Raw genomic sequence first — 19,879 nt, 5'->3', positions numbered from 1 at the left:
ATTTTCCTAATGCTGAACAACTCTTTTAACTTTGTGGCATTGTTAGCTGTATGGTCTTTTTCCAGGATACCTTGAGAATTTTTTGTAGTGCTGGTTTGGTGGTCATAAATTTCTTGAGGTGATTTTTATCATGGAAATACCTTATTTTTCCAAAGATTTTGAAAGATAACTTTGCATGATGTATACGTCTGGGTTGGAAGTTGTTATCTTTTAGAGCTTAAAACACTTCACTCCAAATTTTTCTGACTTTCAAGGTTTGTGTTGAGAAGTCTTCTACAATTGTAATGGGTTTACATTTTAAGGGATTCAGTCATTTTCTCTAATACCATTTAAGATTCTGTCCTTGTGGGGTTTTTGGGGGTTTTTTTTTGGTACTGGGAGTCGAACTTAGGACCTTGCTTTTGCCAGGCAGGCGCTTATGCCACTGAGCTACATCCCAGGCCCCTGTACTTGTGTTAAACTCCTGGGATTTTTGACTGTGATATGTCCTGGAGGGTTTCTCTTTTGATTATGGCTATTTGAGATTCTGTACATTTTGTTCTTTCCTTGGATTTGAAAAGTTTTCTTCTATGATATCATAAAAAGGTTTTATGCTCTTTTGATTTTTCACTTATTCCAGTTAATCTTTGAGTTGTTTTCTTTGCACTGTCTAGCTGCTGTTGGATCCATTTTGTGTTGTCTTATTTTTAAGGTATTTCTGAATAACTGATTCTGACAGCAGTCCTGTCTTTCAAGTCTGACACTGTGTCTTATATTAGTCATTTATGCTGCCCAAACTTCTAAAACAGCAGCAAAATATGCCAATATCCAGCTTGTATTGGATAATACTATTGTAGATGATTTACTCAGTATTGCCAGGGCTGCATAGTGGTTTTATTAATAAGTTTCCTCTGTCTGCCAGAAGAAACTTTTGTGCCTTTAACAATACCGTGCTTCTTTCATGGAAAATGGGTAGGGATCAAGTACACTGCATCCTCCTCCCACAAGTTAATATAGGTGGTCAGCTTGTGAAAAGAGGCAAAATATTATAGTGAGCCACACCGAGAGTGTATCAATGGAAAGCAGATATTAAATACAGAGACCTCCACACTAGGAACAAAATCTTTCTACTATATGCACAAGGCAAAGCAATGAAATGCCTCCCAAATCTCTGGCTTTCCCAAAACTGATCCATAGTGTAATGGGGGGACGGGACCAACAAAAGCTACACAGGCAGATTATTAAAAAATGATAAGAGAGGAGGTTAAAATTAGATAAGGTACTCAGTGTGCTCATAAAAGATACAATTAGACAGATAATGGGTATAATAAACAAAACGATCAGGTGGCTTACAGAAGACACTAATAAAAAGCTAACTGAGCTCAACAAAATGATACAAAACACAACTAGTTTGTTGAAGAATTAGAGTCCATGAAAAGGTTTCAAACAAATCCAGGATTCTGGGATCTTCAGTTTTGGAATCCAAGAAGGCATGCTTTTCTTGCCTCACTTTATGACCTATGCATTTATGAGATGCCCCCACTTTCAGATACCCCTCTATTTACCCAGGCTGCAGCAGCCTTCTAAACCAAGGCATGTTCTTGCTCATGTTTATAAATGGGGAAGGCAATCAGATCTCCTGTCTGTTCTGGATGTAGGCAGCAGGGCAGTTGCTCAAGTACTTAATTAATGCCAGCACTTTGAGACCCAACTGTTCTGTGTGCAGCACAATCCTGGCCTGGCTTCTCACCTTGGAGGGTGGAGCCCATGTCCTTCAGGGCCTGAGCTTAAATTTCTCAAGGGTTCTCTCTTTACTTGCTTCCCTGTTGACCACTGTCTCCTATGGCTGTCTCACTCAGTCACTGTGGTGGGAGGTTACACTGGGAATCCTGAAGTGAAGGTTTTTTGTTGATCTGAGTCTCAAACTTAAATAATCAAGCTGTTGCTGAAACAGTTCATGATTAATCTCTCCCAGGCAATATGGTAGGCAGTGTGATCAATTTCCTTCTCCAGCTGTTTCCCACTATGCAGAAGGAATTTGGTGGGGGGTGGGGGGGCGCCTGTGCTGCAGCTGCACTTCGCAACAGCTTCGGGCTCCACCTCAGCTGAGCCCTTGGTCCTAACCCAGTCCATCATTTATCTCTGAGCTCCCAGCACTGAGGGCTTATCTTGTGTTTATGAAAGCAACTTTCTCCTTCACAGGAGCTGGGAGGAGTTTCTAGGCTGTTTTGTTCCTTTCTCTGCATTGTGGTCCACTGCTCCAGCTTCTCTGTAGCTTCTAGCTTTTCTATCCATTCCTTTCTGATTCCTGTCAGTGTCCTTTTTTTCCTCTTCACCAAGTTGATAATCTCCACGGTCTAGATTCCAGATCTCCAAGAGGGTTAATTTGACTGCTGATCACTAGTCTGCCGTTTTTCAATCCTCTTTTTTTGTGTGTGAGAGGCAGGATATGTGCACACACGTTTTGTGGTGTCTTCTATATGCCAGGCGATGGCTCTACCACTGAGCTATAGCCACAGCGATGTCGTGGGTCAAATACAGTTTATCTTAGGAATACAAGCCTCTTCATCTTTCACAAATCAACATATCAACAGAATAATAAAGAAAACTTTCTTATTTATTTAGGGTACCGGGAATTGAACTCGGCACCTTGCACTTGCCAGGCAAGTGCTGTACCCCTGAGCTATATTCCTGCCTTCTTATCATTTTAAATTCCTTCATGACAAATATCAACAAATTAATTTCTTAAAAAGTAACTTGAAAAGTAGTAAAGACTGAAATAATTTACCCCAAAATTAGGGGAGTTGGCTCAGATATTCACCATTACAGTGCCAACTCACCCTCTTTCAAGGAGATCCTGGCCAGTACAGTGGGCAGGAAAGGAAAAAGGTGTCCAGAGAAAGGACAACATAAAACTTACCTGTTCACAGATGTTGGGATTATTTCTGTAGAAAATCCCTAACCAGTATTTTAAAATAAATCTCGTAGAACAAACAAGTAAGTTTAGCAAGATTGTAGGATATAAAGTCAGTATTTAAAGGTTAATTGCATTTCTTTATACTAGCAGTGAACATTTGAAATTTACAACATACCTTTTCATCTAGAACAGAGAAAAAGGAAATCTGAGATATACTCCAGACTGTCTGTAAAGTTTAATACTGAAACTCTTTTTGTATTTTTGAGACAGGATCTTGTTATGCAGTTCAGGCTGACCTTGAGCTCACTGTGTAGCCCAGGCTGGTCTTGAACTCGCAGTGATCCTCCTGCCTCAAATTCTCCTGCCTCAGCCTCCCGAGTGATGGGATTACAGGTGTGCACCAGCATGCCCAGACCAAAACTCTTAAAATGTTGATGAAATCAACGATAACCTAAACAAATGCAAATACTATGTTCATAGATTGAAAGATTAAACATTGCTGTCATCCCCAAACTGATTTGTAGATTCAGTGCAATTCCAGTAAAAATCTAAGCTTTTTTTTTCTTTTGAAACATACTGTGTAGTTCAGGCTGGCCTTGAACTCACTATGTAGTTGAAGCTGGCCTCAAACTCACAGCAGTCCTCCTGCCTCAGCCTCCCAAGTGCTGGGCTTATAGGCATGTGCCTCCATACCCTGCCTAAGCATGGTTTTTAATAGACATTGAGTTAATTCTAAAACGTACACAGAAATAAAGAACAAATACAATAGCCAACACAGTTGTGCAAGAGAAAAACAAAACTGGAATGCTCATGCTTGTAGGACTTCTTACAAAGATCTATAATAGGGTAGTGTGGTTAAAAAATAGACTTGTATATCCCTGGAACAGAATAGAGTTCAGAAGTAGACCCACACATACGGGGTTTTGGACAAAGATGTGCAGGCAGTTCAGTAGAGAAAGCATTTTCAGTAAATGGTCATGGATCTGTTGTATGGGCATATGCAAAAAAAAATTGGAATTCCATATGTACCTTACAGATTATATAAAAATTAACTTGAAATGGATCAGATAACTAAACGTACATCATAAAATTGAAAGTTCCAGAAGAAAACAGGAGACAATATTTAACACAAAGCTAGACAGACTTTTCTTAGGTTCATTATTAAAACTCAGTTGTGAAAGAAAATTTTTGTGGTGTGACTCAGATAGAGACCTTAACAGGCATGTGTGAGGACCTGGGCTCAATCCTGAGGACTACAGAAGAAAAGTTGACAACTCAGACTACATTAAAAATACTAAATTCTATTCATTGAAAGACGCTATTAAAAAGACCAAAGTCAGGGCCTGGGGTATAGCTCAGCAGCACAAGCACAAGGTCCCGAGTTCAATTTCCAGTACCAAAAAAGCAAAACAACACAAAATAAGAGTTCAACACCAGCCTGATCTGTGTAGCTAGTCAAAGACAAGGCTGGGGGATCTGAAAGACTGACTCAACAAAACAAAACCAAAACATCCCAGGAGTTACAAAGTTTCCACTGCAGCTACATCTAACTTCAAAAAAACAACAAACAAAAGTCAGGCGTGGTTCCAGCACTTGGGAGGCTGAGTCAGGAGGAGCTCTGTGAGTTCAAGGCCAGTCTGAACTACATAGTGAGACCCAATCTTAAAAAAAAAAAAAAAGGTGAAAGATTTATACCATCTGAAGAAAAGCCACAAGTTGCCAGAAGATATTTCCAGATCAAGTGTGAGAAAGAAATTGTATTTATGTACATAAAGAGTAACAAGAAAACTCAATTTTAAAATGGAAAGATTAGAGCAGCCAGTTGAAAAAGAAAAGGTATATTCATTTCAAATAAATATATGAAAAGTTGGCAAGCATCATTTGAAATGAGAGTTTAGAAACTCATGGTGATACCACTGTAACCTTTCAAAGAAATTGTATTTTTGGCTATAAATAAATTACCCCCAAACTTCATTGCCTAAAATAGTAGTGATTTATTCTCTCAGTGTTCTGAATCCCAGAAGTCTGAGATGAAGATGTCAGCAGTGCTGCATTCCTCCCAGAGTTGCTAAGAGAAAATTGTTCTTGCTGTTCCACTTCTAGTGAACCTTGGCATACTTGGCTTGTGGCCACATATACTTTGTCTTAGCATCTTGCCTGTGTCTTTCTTCTCTTGTAAGGACGCTTGTGATGGCATTTAGGACCACCTGCATAATCCAGGATAATATTTCATCGTGATATCCTAAATTAATTAACATCTTCAAAGAATTTTTCCCACATAAGGTGGTATGTACAGTATCTGAGGATTAAAATGTAGACATTTCTTTTGGGGAGCCATCATTTGCCCTACTACGTGGCTAAACCCAAAGAACAAAATGGATATTACCTACTGCTGGTAATGATTTGGAGCAACTGGAAACCTCACACATTACTGTTGGAAACACAAAGCGCATAGCCACTTTGTAAAAAATACTTGGCAGTTTCTTAAAAACAGACACATATTGGTCAGGAATTTCCCTACTGCATATTAAAATGCACTATTTTTATAATAAATACGGCACTTCAGTGCCAGTGTATTGTAAAACACCATGGATATTCACTGCCGTATTTAGGGTAGGTACATAAAATGATGGCCACTAAAAGCATATATTAAATCACTGAGTAAAACATAGGAATAATTAGGGGATTTTAATATGTAGTGTATTTTTTATACATAAAAGTGAAGAAAGACCAGTTCTAGAAAAATGGTTAAGTGGCAAAATTAGGCTATACTGGCTATTTTACAAAAAGTAAATTCTGGTTAGTTAAATTTTAAAATACTAGGAAAAATTACAAATATTCTAGAATTATGGAGTTATAAAGAACTTGGAAGCATGGCTGCCTTGATAGAAACTTTAATGAAGAAGGTTTGGCTACATAAATTGTGAGGACCCCCTACTTTTTTAAAGTACTGTATTCAAAGTCAGAGGCTCTTTCTGTTCTCTTTTCCCAGTAGAGTTTTTGAATGCTGTTCTCTGAGCCCTCTGGGTTGGAAATCCTTCACACTTGGGGATATTTTCCAGCCACAGTCACAGGTCAGCACTCTCCAGGAGCTCACTGTGAGGTAGACAGTGTTCTCAGCTTTTTGTCTGCATTAGCCTGGCTCTCACAGCAGCCAAGGAGCAGTGGTCTGGAGTGGCCCCATTTTCAACATTACAGTTAATAGTAAGTTAAGAGGCTGGATTTGGGCTCAGGCAGTCTTGCTCCAGCAGTCACACTATTAACCTCTATTTTGCACTACTCTGAAGTCAACACAGCACTTGCAGGTATATCTTTTTATTTAAACCCCATATTCCCATTTTTAGGCCTTAACATTGATGTGCTCTTCCCCTTCAGGTCTGTTTCCTGCCCCCACTTTGAGAACCCCTGTACCCTTGTAGTCACTAACACCAGTTGGGACTTGGGAGTCTCATTCTACTGTAATGGTTTTCTTAAAAGCCATGGGTCATAGTGACTGGGTTTTGTATAGAATAGTTTAAAGCTTTTTAACTGGAAATAGTGTTTATTATCCAGGAGTGACTTTATGGGACATACATAGATCCGTTTGTTACTAGTATCCCAAACTGAGAGACAGTATGATGTGCTCTGTAATTTAGGGATTATACCTCCATCTGTTTTCCAAATGTTCTTGTTAGAGACTTGCTATTAGTATCATAGTTACAAGGAATTACGAGGGTTAAGAGAATGTAAAGAGATCACATAATTTCTTATGAGATACTGTAGCCCTTTTGAATTTGCAGTCATGTTAGCTGATCCCCATGAAGGTTTATTATACCATCTTTGCATATGTGTGTGTGTGCACTGGGGGAGAGGGGCGAGTACAGGGGATTGAATGCACCCTTACCCACCCCACAGGATTTTGGTAAGTTGCTGAATTGTACAGGCTGACCTTGAACTTGCAGTCCTCCTGCCTCAATCCTCCCAGAGTGCCACCAAGCCTAACCCCTCCCCCTTTTATTATATAGTCTGTGTCCCTTCTTGAAGCAGGAAATATTGCTGTTAATGATTATATAGTTACATAGTTAAGGATTTGCCTACATGGTTAGTAGGGAGCACTCTAATTTATTCTGAAATTATAATAACTAAAGTTACCTTTGTTTCAAGATTTGAAGGCCATATAGAGATCTGCCCACCAGGCATGAGTCATTCGGTGTGTTCAGTCAACAAGAGTGTTCTAGAAGCCATCAGAGGAAGACTTCGATCTTTTCATGAGCTCCTGCTTGAGCCACCCAAGGTAGGTGAGCTGTACCAAAGCATGGTTGGCCAGCCAGGAGTTTGGTGTGAGCAGTTGCTGAAAAGCATATGGGCCTTGGAGTAACAGAGCTGGCTATGGTCAGCATGTGCAGAATATACAAAAAAGACACACTGCCAGTGTTCTTACTGCTTTTTTTTTTTTTTTTTTTCTTCTTTTGAGATAGTTTTAAATTAGCTTTTATCTATATAAATGTTATCTAAACTGATACAGGAGATGGAATTACACAAAATATTTATATGCTTAGAAAACTCAGGGTTTTGGTCTTTGCTTCTATAAATTTGTAGGTCCATGTAGAACAGTAAATCAAGCGGTTTTCTTGTAGCATGTTCTTTTCACATCTTTAAGGTAAAGTTAATTTTTCAGGCTTTGATCTTTGAAGTTTTATTTTCTTATTGAGCATAGAAGCAATCTGGTGGACAGATGGGCTTACTTAAAAAATATGAGACTGGGGTTTTAGTGTACAATATGGAAAAGCCACGGCTTGGGGCACTAAGATTTTCGATGGAGAGTATCTGCCTGCAAATTGTGGAATGCGTGTGGATTGATAAAGACTAGGAAAGAGGGTGTCAGCAGTCTGTAAGTGGAAATCTTCCTTATGCTTGGTAAAGATCTAGGGGAAAGGGGATGAGCAGTCTGTGAGAGGATTTACCTATACTCCATGCCACTCGGCTTGGGCAGAGATGTAGATCAGGGTAAGAGATGTGGCCCTGTGAGAGTTCTGCTCTTGCACCAGTTCCCCCATGTTCCTCTCTGCTTTTGCCCTACTTGGTTAGGTCCAGTTTCCTATGTGGTATGTATCTCCATGTCTGTCTATTCTGTGGGTTGCTTCTATACAAGATGTTTTCTGTTTGCCACTTGGAGGAGGGGCAGCATAGAGTAATTTACATTTGTACTCCAGGGAGTCTAGTTCAGCTTCCAGGTTCTCCCAGGTGCCAAGTGCTACAGGGTTCCCCTCTGCACTTACGATGTTGATGCTCACCTCAGGGAAATTCCCCCTGTTGATGTTTAACAGTTAGTTGTGGCATCCTTGTGCTAGTTCTAGAAACAAGAATTGGGAGGTAAACAAAGAAAAAATATTTAGGACAAAAGGAAAGAATATCACAAATAGAAGATTAAGGTGGGAGGAGGTGTGTGATGAAAGGTCCACCTGTGTCATAGCTGGACCCTAGTAGGAGGAAACATGGCAGTATCTGATTCTTCTTGTTCTTTAATCAAAGTGAGGGAATATCTCCTTGGGACTTCTCTTTTATTCCAAGGATGAGCAGTTGTTCCTAACTTTATATTGAGGTGTATGAGTAGATCCATGAAGATTTTTTTTTTTTAAATTTTGCTTTGCTTTTGCTTTCCTCTCCTCTCCCCTCTCCTTTTTCTTTCTCTTTCCCTCTTTCTCTGTCTCTCTCTGTCCCTCTGTAACCCTCTCTGTCCCTCCCCTTTGTTCCCCTCCCTTCCCTTCCTTATTTTATGCAAGCAGGCAAGCACTCCACCACTGAACTATGTCCCCAGCTATCATGAAGCTTTTTAGAAAGTCAGAGCTGTCTCACATGAAGTAACTCTGTAACTTTACAGTCCCATTGGGCCTCAGGAGGGAGGGGAGCCAGAGGGTATGAGGGAGTGGTGTGAATGGACCTTCAAAAGGGAAGTCTCACTATTCCACTGTAATTTGCTACTCTCTTCTGCCAAACCTTGAAATTTCATAGTGTTTTCCTCTGTTGTGATTTCAAACTATAGAAACCCTCTTCATAGACAAGAACAGGTTTAAGTTGATGATGTTTCAGGTTTGTGACTAGAGGCAACATCTGAGTTTATTATTTGTATCATGGATTTGACAAAAACTGAGACTGTTTTCCAAAATTGCCTTCTTTTAGTTTGTTAGATTTCTGGTCAGAATTTGAAAGATTCTAGTTCCCCTTCCCCGTGGACTTTTATAACTTCTGCTTTCTCCTCGTGACAACTTTGAATATTAGGACCAGGGCTACACTGGATTTCTTATCTAGGGAAGTTACTTGATCTTTCTTTTTCCTTTGTGGTTATTTCATCATCTCTTGAAGATAATAGCAGAAGGTGTAGATTTGCTTTTAGGCATAAGATTCAGGCCAAAATTTTTGTGGGGTTAGTTAGCCTAGTGCTGTGTCTCAACACATGCAGCTTTTGCTTGTTCCTTTAACTGAATTTAATTGGAAGTTTTTCTTCCTCAGAAAAGTGTGATGAAGACTACGTGGGGTGTATTAGATCCTCCTGTGGGGAACACCCGGTTGAACGTGATCAGGTTGATATCCAGCCTGCTTCAAACCAATACCAGCAGTATAAATGGGGACCTTATGGAGCTGAACAGCATTGGAGTCATACTGGTGAGATGATCCTTTGTAGACGTTTGACATAAGTTTTGGATGCTGATAATTGTTCAGGAATCACTTATTGTTGCTGTGTATAAAGCATTTCAGTGAAGATTAGACAGGTTTTCCCTCAGGAAGCCCAGTCTCGTGCCAGTAGTGCCTGCCAGCTGCAGCGTTGGGTTTCTGTTCAGAATTGGCAGAAAGATACACCTTCATCTTTCCATGGGAATATCTAATGAATCTAAGACTGCCTAGTATTTATAGTTGAGCCTCCATTCTGCTTCCAGACAGCTGGTGGTCTGCTTGTCAATGGGAGGGAAGAAGATAAACAAGCAATAATTTGGGCTTTCCCCTTTGATGATGGTTTGTGCCTGAAATGTATTGGCTCAGCTCTGCATCCCATGCTTGCTCTGTCTGTTCCGCATCCCCAGCACAGGGAATCATGAGGATTAACAGCAGTTTTCACAAGCCATCTCGTCACATCATACATTTGGAGAGATTTTGGGGTGTTTTAGTGGACATCTTTGCTCCATGCAAGATGGGCATTATAGCATGTATTTTAGATACACTTCTCTCGGGATATACTAAGTATAAAAGTGCAGTGTATGAGAGTATCTGTTTTTGAGATCATCTCTGGAGAGTTAATACATTCTCTCGGTACTGAGCAAAAAAGTCAAGATTTGAGCTCGCCTAACTTGAAACCTTACACACCATCATCCATGATGCTGTTCTTCCTAGCATCACTGAGATGTTTGGAGTTATATTTCAGCGTCTGCTTAGGTGGTGTGCCAATCTAGAGGGTGGAAAACGGGAACAATTTGGAACAAATTATATCAAGTATAATTTGAAAAACTCTTGTGCTTCCAGGAGATGCACCTGTCACCATCTTTCATACCTCATTTGGTTTTGCTGCTGTTTTAGAAGTTTTTAAGTGCTGCAGTGGTTATTCTTTGTTAAATTACAAGCACTTGCAGGTTGGGAACTATGTTTTTGTCCAGCTCTGTTTCCCACATTACACCTAGCACAGTGCTCTGCACAAAAGCCATTAGTAAATATTGTTAAATCAAAATGGAATTCCTTTTTTTTGGTATAGGGAATTGAACTTAGGACCTTGTGCTTGCCAGGCAGGCACTGTGCTGCTCCACTATATCCCTGGCCCTGAAAATTTTACAAGTTTCTCTGAAACTTGGGAATTTTACAAGTTTCTCTGAAAATTTACTACACTTAATATTTGCATTAGTTGCTTTGAAAACAAGGATATTTCGCTGTCTCTTCATAATTTTTTATTGGTTTCTACTATATTCTGTACAAATTCTGAAATGTGGAATGAGCAGATAGGATGTTTAAGATATGAAGTGGTATTTCAAACCCCAAAGCTCACGTTCTTTTTAATTAGTCCTTTTAGTCTAAAACACATCATTCTTAGTTTATTAAATCACCCTGTAAATGTATTAAAGTACTGGCTTGAACATTGAGGTAACTGAACAAAACATGGTTTTTCTTTTGTAGGACATGTTCTTTAAATATACATGGAATAATTTTTTGCATACACAAGTGGAAATTTGTATTGCACTGATTCTTGCCAGTCCTTTTGAAAACACGGAAAATGGCACAATTACTGATCAAGATTCACCTGGTGACAATATATTATTGAAACATGTAAGTTTAATTGGTATTATTTTGCTTCAACTATTTTCTGGTTATAGTAGTTTTTCATTTTAATATGGAATGACATATAAGGACAGATTAAGTTACATTTTAGAGTACTGAAATTGAACTGTCATACGTTTATTGCATTTTTAACCTATTGATTCTATGAGTCAAATCCTAACCAGATAGTCATTATATGAACTGACTTTTAAAAATAAATAACTGGGCATGGTGGCATATGCCTGTGGTCCCAGCTACTCAAGAGCCTGAGCCAGGAGGATTGCAAGGTTAAGGCCAGTGTGGACAACTTAGCGAAGTCCTTTCTCAAAATAAAAACTAAAAGAGAGCTGGGAATGTAGCATAGCACTCTTTAGGTTCAATCCTTGTTACCACAAAATGATGATGATGATGATGGTGATGATAATAAAAGTGGCCACTTCTTTGGTAAAATTAATGTGTTGGAAAATATTACACCTTTTATATTTAAATGGTACAGAGAACATTGTAACAGTTCTTAGGCATACTAGAATTTAATTTCTGGTGCTGAATAGATGACTTAAAGTTTGGAGGCATGAGTTCTGTTGATGTTAAATGAGGCTATTTTGGGGTCTTCTGTAAAATACACAGTTATTTTACTAAGTCAACCTTCACGTTTTCTTCAGAAGTTTTTTAGTTTCAGGCAATTTCTAGCTCATATTTGATTTATTCTAAAACCTGGAAGATAGAAAAGGCTAGGTTGGAATAGCCAAGTAGTTAGGGAAAGTTAAAGACATCTGAAATAAAGTGGCATTACATATTCCAAGATTATAGTCCACAGCAGTTGTCATTGACTTGCAGGATTTTGGCAAGGCACACCTGTTTTTACTATTAGCATAATAATATTATTGCATGTAGAAATATTTCTGACCTTTAGAAATTATAGCTATTGCTTTACATTCTAAGTTGTTTTGCTGAGGTGTAATTTTCTTTATTTCATTTTCATTTTGGTCTATACTTCTGACCAGATTCTACCAGATAACAAATCCTGGCGTTGCCTCAGGTTGGCTGCTCACTTGTAGCAGTACTTGTAGCCATGAGCTTTCCAGTTGATGCTCTCTGAGGTGTGAGTCCTGTTCTGAATCCCTGTAGTGTTCGTAGGGTCTGGGACTTTCTTTCTCTCTCTTTTTTTTTTTTTTTTTGGTTTTTCTCCGGTACTGGGAACCGAACTCTCGACCTTGCGCTTGCCAGGCAGGCACTTTGCCGCTGAGCTAAATCCCCAGCCCCTGTTCGTAGGGTCTGAAGTAACCTTACCACCGCATTGTATTTGGGTTGGCCAGTAGCTCAGAACTACATGTAGCTTTCTGTGTTATGCGTACCGCTGTTCTGTTAAACTAGAGCTCTATTTCATTTCAAAGTTTTAATACTTTGATGTTTATATAAATGTTAACTGGAATATTCTTTCTTATTTAGCTTTTTCAAAAGTGTCAATTAATAGAAAGAATACTTGAAGCCTGGGAAATGAATGAGAAGAAACAGTAAGTAAATTTTTATGAAAAGAATTCATTTTGATTTAGGATTTAGAAAATAGTGTATTCCCCACACTCACAGACCCTAGTTAGAAAAAATTAACTTTACAATGTAACAGACATCTTTCTAATAATATATATTTGGATATTTAGATACTGCAGAGAACATTGTAATAATTCTTGGGCATACTAGAATTTAATTTCTCTTTCTCCTTCCCTTTGGTGGAAATTTCTGTCTTGCCTTTGGAAACTCCCTGGTCCTTTATGAAAGGCTGTTTTTCTGAGAATGATCTGGAATGGAATGAAAAAGAATCATAAAGTTAAGTCCTCCTTGATGATGGTTAAACTTGGCATATTTGTCATTATCAGTCTACTTAGAATAGAACATATTGGGGGCATGTTTTCAACGTAGAGAAGAGTGCTGCATGCATGGAAGTAAAGGGAAATTTTACTTAATATTTTCTTTAGAAAATTTGTTAGCTGATAGACAAAATTACATGAAGCATTAGTTGTACAGTACATGTAAGTAGCTTTTGTTAAGTAGGACTTCTTCATTTGCTGTTGTCTATAGCAGGCATTCTTCTTTAATGCCAAGGGAACTTGTATGCCATGTCATGAGTTCTGCAGCGGGTGGCATAGGGTAGATCTGAGGAATCATTTTCAAAGTATGCTTCATGTATGAGTATGAGGTTTTTGTTTTTAAATTGACACATAGTTGTATGTATTCATGGAGTACTGTGTGATAATTTGACTCAGGTATACAGTATATAAAGATCATGTTGGGGTAATTATCTTATGTTTGTTGGGAACCTTCAAATTCTTATAGTTATTTGGAGATATAAAAGTTGTTATAAACTGTTAGCATCCTACTCTGCACAAAACACTAGGACTCAGTCCTTCAAACTGTTCTTCTTCCCTCTACCTTCCCAGCCTGTAGTGACTATTATTGGGCTCTTTACTTCTTGAGATCAACTTTTTTAGCTCCCGCATAAGACCATTCTGTATTTATCTTTCTGTACTTTGTCCTTATTTCACTTACTATTCTCTGGTTCTATTCATGTTGGGAAATGGCAAGATTTCATCTTTTTTATGACTGAATAATATTCAGTGCACACACTGAATATGTGTAACATTTTCTTTTTCTTTAGTCTGTTGATGGACATACGGTGATCTATATCTTGCTGTTGTAAACAGTGCTACAATAAGTATGGAGTATAAATGTCTCTTCCTCCTAGTGGATTCCTTTAGATAATACCCAGTAGTGGGATTGCTGGATCATAACAGCAGTTCTATTTTTAGATTTTTGAGGATCTACTATATTGTTTTCCATAATGGCTGTATTAATTTACACTCCCAAGAACAGTGTGTGAAAGTTCCCCTTTCTCCACATCATTGACAGCATTTATTTTTTTAGTTGACTTCCCTTTACCTTCAGGATATTAATTACTTGTTGGGTATATAGTTTATGACTGTTTTCTCTGCTTCTGTTGTCTCTTCACTCTTTTTTTGTTTGCTATGCAGCAGCTTCTTAGTTTCATGTAATCCTGTTTCCTATTGCCTGTTTTGGAGGTCTTACCCCAGAAAATTTTTGCTCAGATGAATGTCTTAAAATATTTCCCTATATTTTCTTCAGGTAGTTTTATACTCCCAGGTCTTAATTACATTTAGGTCTTTGGTCCATTTTGAGTTGATTTTTATGTGCTGAGAAATAGAGGTCTAGTTTCATTCTTTTTTTTTTTTTTTTAAGTTTCATTCTTGTGCATATGAATACCTAATTACTCTAACACCAATGCAGAGATTCTGCTTGTTTATAAGTCAGATTTATTTAGGAGGTATAGTTCTCATGGCAAGACTCAGTGGTGTGTAGGTGTACAGTGCAAGGAATGACAACTGATGCCTGAAATCATGTAGCCATCACTGTAGCTAAGACAGTCTCTCTCCATCACTCCAGAAAGTTATCTATAGCCCTCTAAAGTCCATTTTCCTTTTTCAGGAGTGTTTTTGCTGTGTGTCTCTGTTCATATTCATTTGTAGTCCCCAAAAGGACTAGGTGGCTCATGACAGGTGTCAGCTTTACTGTGTGAGGTTTTTAAAAATCTAATAAGCGCCAATAGGGTTTCCTTTTAATTCTTTGTGGGAAATTGGCATTTGGTTTGTGTGGCTATACACCTCTAACATGCTTTTCTAAGGGTAGCTTCTTTGGGGATACTGTGTGTGGCCTGTTTGACATGTCTGATTATCTGTCTCATCCCATCTTAGCCCCTTTGTTCCTCCCTGACCACCTTTTCTCTCCCTACCTCATTGGGCCAGCATTTAAATGTCCTGTCCTCTAAAGTGCGGGTGAATGGCATTCCCTTTAGCTATAGAGGGTTCTGAAAAGAGATTTCTTAATATGTTCTTGCACTGGAAGCTAAAGCAGCTTGGAAGCCTTGGGCTGAAAGCTTGTAGATGAGCCTTTGTTTTCACCTGTGAGCTTGGAAACACCAGGAGTCAGAAGTTGCTCATAGGAACACTTGGGTTTCCTGATCTTACTGTGGAAGTGAGAGAGACTCTTAGTGACTTAGTTGAAATCACTCCCATGTGTCCCCAGACCCTCTGAGATTATCCAGCAGATATTTTCCAGCCAAGAATTCAAGTATAGTGTGGTTGATTAATTGAGTGAGTGAGTGAGTGAGTGGTTCCTGGGAAGAGTTTTGTCTCTTCAAGCAAAAATCTGTTGTGTTGGTACTCTGCTGTCTGTAGTTAAAAATTTTTTGTTTCATAAAGCTGAAAATTTCCACACTCTATGGAAATGTGAAAAGTGACATTGATATAAAAAATTTATCTAAATATAAAGGGTGATTATGGTTGGAAAGTTTAGACCTTCAATAGTGGAAAGGAATGAGACTAAGTTTATTTGCCTTTGTTCAGAATGGTTTGTCGGCCACTATAAGTTCACTACCCCTCTTTGCCTACTCCTCAGATCAGTTAGTAACTTAACTTGAAAAATGCTGTTGAAAGCCAGATGTGGTGGTACATGCCCATAATACCAGCACTCGGGAGGCTGAGGCAGGAGGATTGTCATAAGTTCAAGGTCAGTGGGCTATGTAGGGAGTTCAAGGACAGCCTGAACTACATAGTGGGACCCTGTCTCAAAAAAAAACAAAAAGAAAAATACTGTTGGTAGGTAATTATCTCCATCAATTCATATAACTATGATAAGATACATCTTTTAGAAAAACAAACCAGCAGGATTCTGCCCTCAGTTCTTTGCAGTCCGATTAAAGTGTGAAGAACAGTTTTACATAAAAAGATTCAAAAGGAAGTTCTAGTAACAGGCATCAGTGAATGTTTAAGATACTGTGTTATTGACAATTCATGATTATTTTTTATATTTGAGTGAACTATATCCTCTTAAATGAGGCTGCCATGTAATCTTCCAGGGAGCAATTTCAGGCTGGCCCTGCTGGGCTGCCTGATGGTGCTCTGGCTCCCTCTGTTCCTTGTTTCTCCTTTCTTTTCTGTCCATTGTAATCTTCAGTGCTCTCAGGTTTTGGAATGATTGTCTAAAAATCCACAGTATTTACTGAGTGTCCCTCCTATCAGGGATCTGAATATTTGTCATTCTCCCTTACCAGAGCTGAAGGAGGCAGACGGCATGGTTACATGGGACACCTCACGAGGATAGCTAACTGTATTGTGCACAGTACGGACAAGGGGCCCAACAGTGCATTAGTGCAGCAGCTTATCAAAGGTAAGTTGGTTTAACTATTTCTGTTGGTTTGCAGAAAGAGTTTAGCAGTAAAACAGAATTGAAACATTTTTGATAGCTTGTTTGTGGAGTTTCTATTTGCAGATTGTCTGGAATTTGAATGTGGTTCTCAACTATATTTCTATTAGGATTTCTGCTGTCCTTTTAGTAGATACTGGCCAACTTCAGCATCCTGGAGTTGCCCACTGTTGTTAAAAATCATTGCTTGCTAGATTGTGCCAGGGATATAGCTCAGTGGCACAAGTGCCTGCTTGGCAAGTGCAAGTTCTTGAGTTTGATTCCCGGTAGATAGATAGATAGGATTTTGAGCTCACAGTATTCCTCTGCTGGCAGTAGAGCCACTTGAGCTACAATTACTCTTGCTGTTACTTTTCTTTTGAAGCCCTCTATCTCACTTGTGCATTCATTGCCTTTAAGGTGGGCTGCTAAGGCATTTGTGACCATTTCTTTTAGTATCTCTGTCACTAAAATGGGAAGGGGTCTTGGTCCCCAAAAGAGTCTCTTATTTTACTAGCATTTAACTTTTAATTTGCCCAAAGTTAGCTGGAAAAAACTAAATGCCTTTTACACAGGGACCCAGACCACAAGTCCGTCTCTTCCAGAATGAGAGTATCAGGAGCACTGTACTGTGGGTTTCTGTCCAGTGGAGTTACAACCAGACCTAAGACTTCTTTGAGTGTGAAGAATTTGTAACTTCCCTGGGACAGAGTTCCTTCAGAGTTAGCTTGCTGAAAATTGTTTCCCATTGTATTTATTTTTCTCCTAAGAATGTTTGGTCAAGAGGCTGTTTGTTACCTGTTGAATGTACAGACAATTCTCATTTAACACCTAACCTGTTTAATGACCTTCCTATTTAAACTGTTTGGACTTAATGCTAAGGCGTGCTGTTCGAACTTAGAATCCACCATTTAGAATTACAACACAGGAACATGAACAGCAGTGTGGCCTTATGGTGGGTTCTTCTACAGTACAGTATTGCAATTTTTGGTGATTGTACTAAACAGTACGGTACTGTAGTTTCATGTTCTGGTATGCATTACAGTATTGCATGTAAGAGTTAAGCAAATAAAAGTAAAGTCATCAAGTTGGAATTTTCTTTGACCATTTCTTTGTTCTGAATATCATAATGTACGTACTATATACAATTTGTCATTTAGTGACTGATTCATTTAACAACCTGTTTGCAGGAATGGAACTCACTCTTAAACAACAAATGTCTGTACGTTAAAAGCCTAGTTGTCACTCACCCAGTGGGAGAAAAATTAGGGCTTGCCCATCTGTAATTTTGCTTTTTGAAAGTTGTATAAGTCTCTTTCTTAAGTCATTTCTCACCAGATCGCATGTCCTTACCAAGGAGAAATGGCTGTATAATGTGATTTGAGTTTTTTAGATCACCTTTCTTTTACAGAAGTTGCTTGCCTGGCAGTGTGTGTGCATGTATGAGAATGCACCTATGCCTGGATGTGTAAGCCATAACTGCCAGATTTCCCACTTAGGTAGGCTTCTAAAATTATAGCCATGGTTCCATTTTCTCAGAAAACTATTTATGTATCCTTCCATTTAAAAATTTTGTAGAAGGTAGAATTTCACTATTTGTGTGTGTGTGTGTGTGTGTATTTATATATCCCATATGTTGGCTCATGAGACAGGCATTATCTTAGAGACATTATCTTAGAGAAGTTGAAGAAGCCAAATAGGGTTCCATCGAACATTATTGGCCAGGTGCCACCAGAGTGTCTTGCAAAGGTGTAAGAGCTGTCATTTGCAGTATTTCCTAAACTTTCTTGCCTGTGGGAAAAGTTGACTGCCCCACTTGTTTGAGATTTTCTAATTCCTTTTTGTCAGAGCAGTGGGCTGGCTGTTGCTAGCTCCTCAGCTGATGGGCTTGCTCTCTCGTCATCAGTGAAAGAGACAGGCTGCTCTGCATGACCCTCCACTCCAGTCTTCTTCATGGTCACCGTGGTGATAATGCTTTTCTCCTTTTCTTACTCTGAAGATCTTCCCGATGAAGTCAGGGAGCGATGGGAGACGTTCTGCACAAGCTCCTTAGGAGAAACGAACAAGAGGAACACGGTAGATCTAGTAGGTTTTACAAGGTTACATTTCTGGTTTTTTTCATTGCTGTTAGACTTTACCCATTTATTCAGAAAAACATAAAAAGCTTTTCTATTTGGCCCAGTAAATGGGCCGAGGATAAATCCATGCCTGTTTCTCAGGAAAAGTCAGTATTTGTAGTACTCTTGCTAAGTTGTCTGGTCAACTCCTAATTACCTGCTTTGGATAAGAAAAAGGTACTGAAAAGCCACAGATTTCTACTCTACACCATATTTCTGTTTCCCTTGATGCCCTGATCCCTAAGCACCTCAACAGTAACCTTCCTCTTACTCTGTGGGGTTTATTGCCTTATGCCTCAGATAACCCTAAGTGCTTAAAAATCTGAAAAAATCCTGTAGATATTTTCCAGTATTATTGGGTTGAGCTTACTCTCATTTTAGATCATTGTCAGTGAGGGAAAACTTTGTAGGTGACTTTGAAACTCTAGTTTTAAAATCTTTAGCAGAATTGGTACTTTCAGCCAGGGAATAATGGCATTGATAATTTTTTAAAAATTATATTGGACTTTGGAATGTATTTTTGTTTTTTAACATGTTAAGATTTTGAGGTAAGTATTGTTTGGTTTTGCTTTTAAAGATAGTGGAGCATCTTCCTTTGTAAGCATATGCCAGCTGATAAGGTGAGAGCCTTGGCTTAGAAAGAGTGCTGTCCAACATTTAATTTGTTATTTGAAATCTAGCACCTGTACTCTTGAATTTCTAGTGTATAGTAACAGTATACTATGTCAGTTACCTGGCAGCCTTATCTATTCAGTACATAACTTAAAAACAAGAGTGAAGCAGGTTGTGAAAGCTAGAGTGTTCTTATGACCATGGTGGTAAACGTACGGCACACTTGCTACAGCCGGCTGTTTGTATCATTGAACACTCTAAAAGATTTGCCCATTGCTCTAGGGCGTCCTTTGTCAAACTTCTTCAAGGGCCCGTGCCTCCTGTGTACTAGACTAACAGATTTGGTTCTTTTTCCAGTTAGGTCAGAGTAGTGGTGTAATGGCTTTTTAAAGTGGTTTAGAAAGTAGGAAGACTTGGAAGAATTGTGAAACAGAAGTAACTATGAAAGGAAAACTTCATGGGGATATCTAATTAAAATGGGTCTGTGGGCCCCACATGTTTCTTTATTGGACAGCCTAGTAGAGAAACTAACTTTCATATTGATAGCTGTGGATCATCAAGGAAAGCCTAAGTCATTTTTTTGAACATATTACCCATTGTAAATAGTTTTTAGGGTTTTGTTTTTTACATTAACCAAATTGGTTAAAATACTAAGGGGGGTTAAATACTACCCAGATATCACCTAACCTGGGAGTTCTGAGTAATTAAAGTTGTTTTTGGAGGT

At 38.8% G+C, this 19,879-nt stretch overlaps 1 protein-coding gene across 12 annotated transcripts in view; it reads left to right on the top strand.

Annotated features, from left to right (window-relative positions):
* The window catches only part of Ppp6r3 (protein phosphatase 6, regulatory subunit 3), a 140,738-nt gene that overhangs the window by 83,477 nt on the left and 37,382 nt on the right, over positions 1-19,879 (top strand). For all 12 annotated transcript variants that reach the window (XM_013514101.1, XM_005384276.2, XM_005384277.2 and 9 more), the window contains 6 exons: positions 7,040-7,169; positions 9,386-9,538; positions 11,033-11,182; positions 12,623-12,687; positions 16,296-16,411; positions 18,426-18,511. In XM_013514101.1, the coding sequence (XP_013369555.1) occupies positions 7,040-7,169; positions 9,386-9,538; positions 11,033-11,182; positions 12,623-12,687; positions 16,296-16,411; positions 18,426-18,511 (700 nt within the window). The remainder of the gene's footprint in view (positions 1-7,039; positions 7,170-9,385; positions 9,539-11,032; positions 11,183-12,622; positions 12,688-16,295; positions 16,412-18,425; positions 18,512-19,879) is intronic.

Source organism: Chinchilla lanigera, unplaced genomic scaffold (assembly GCF_000276665.1).
Source record: "Chinchilla lanigera isolate Chin_1 unplaced genomic scaffold, ChiLan1.0 scaffold00021, whole genome shotgun sequence".
NCBI classification, from domain to species: Eukaryota; Metazoa; Chordata; class Mammalia; order Rodentia; family Chinchillidae; genus Chinchilla; species Chinchilla lanigera.
Note: the sequence above shows the minus strand (reverse complement) of the source record. Positions and strands in the feature narration are given on the sequence as shown.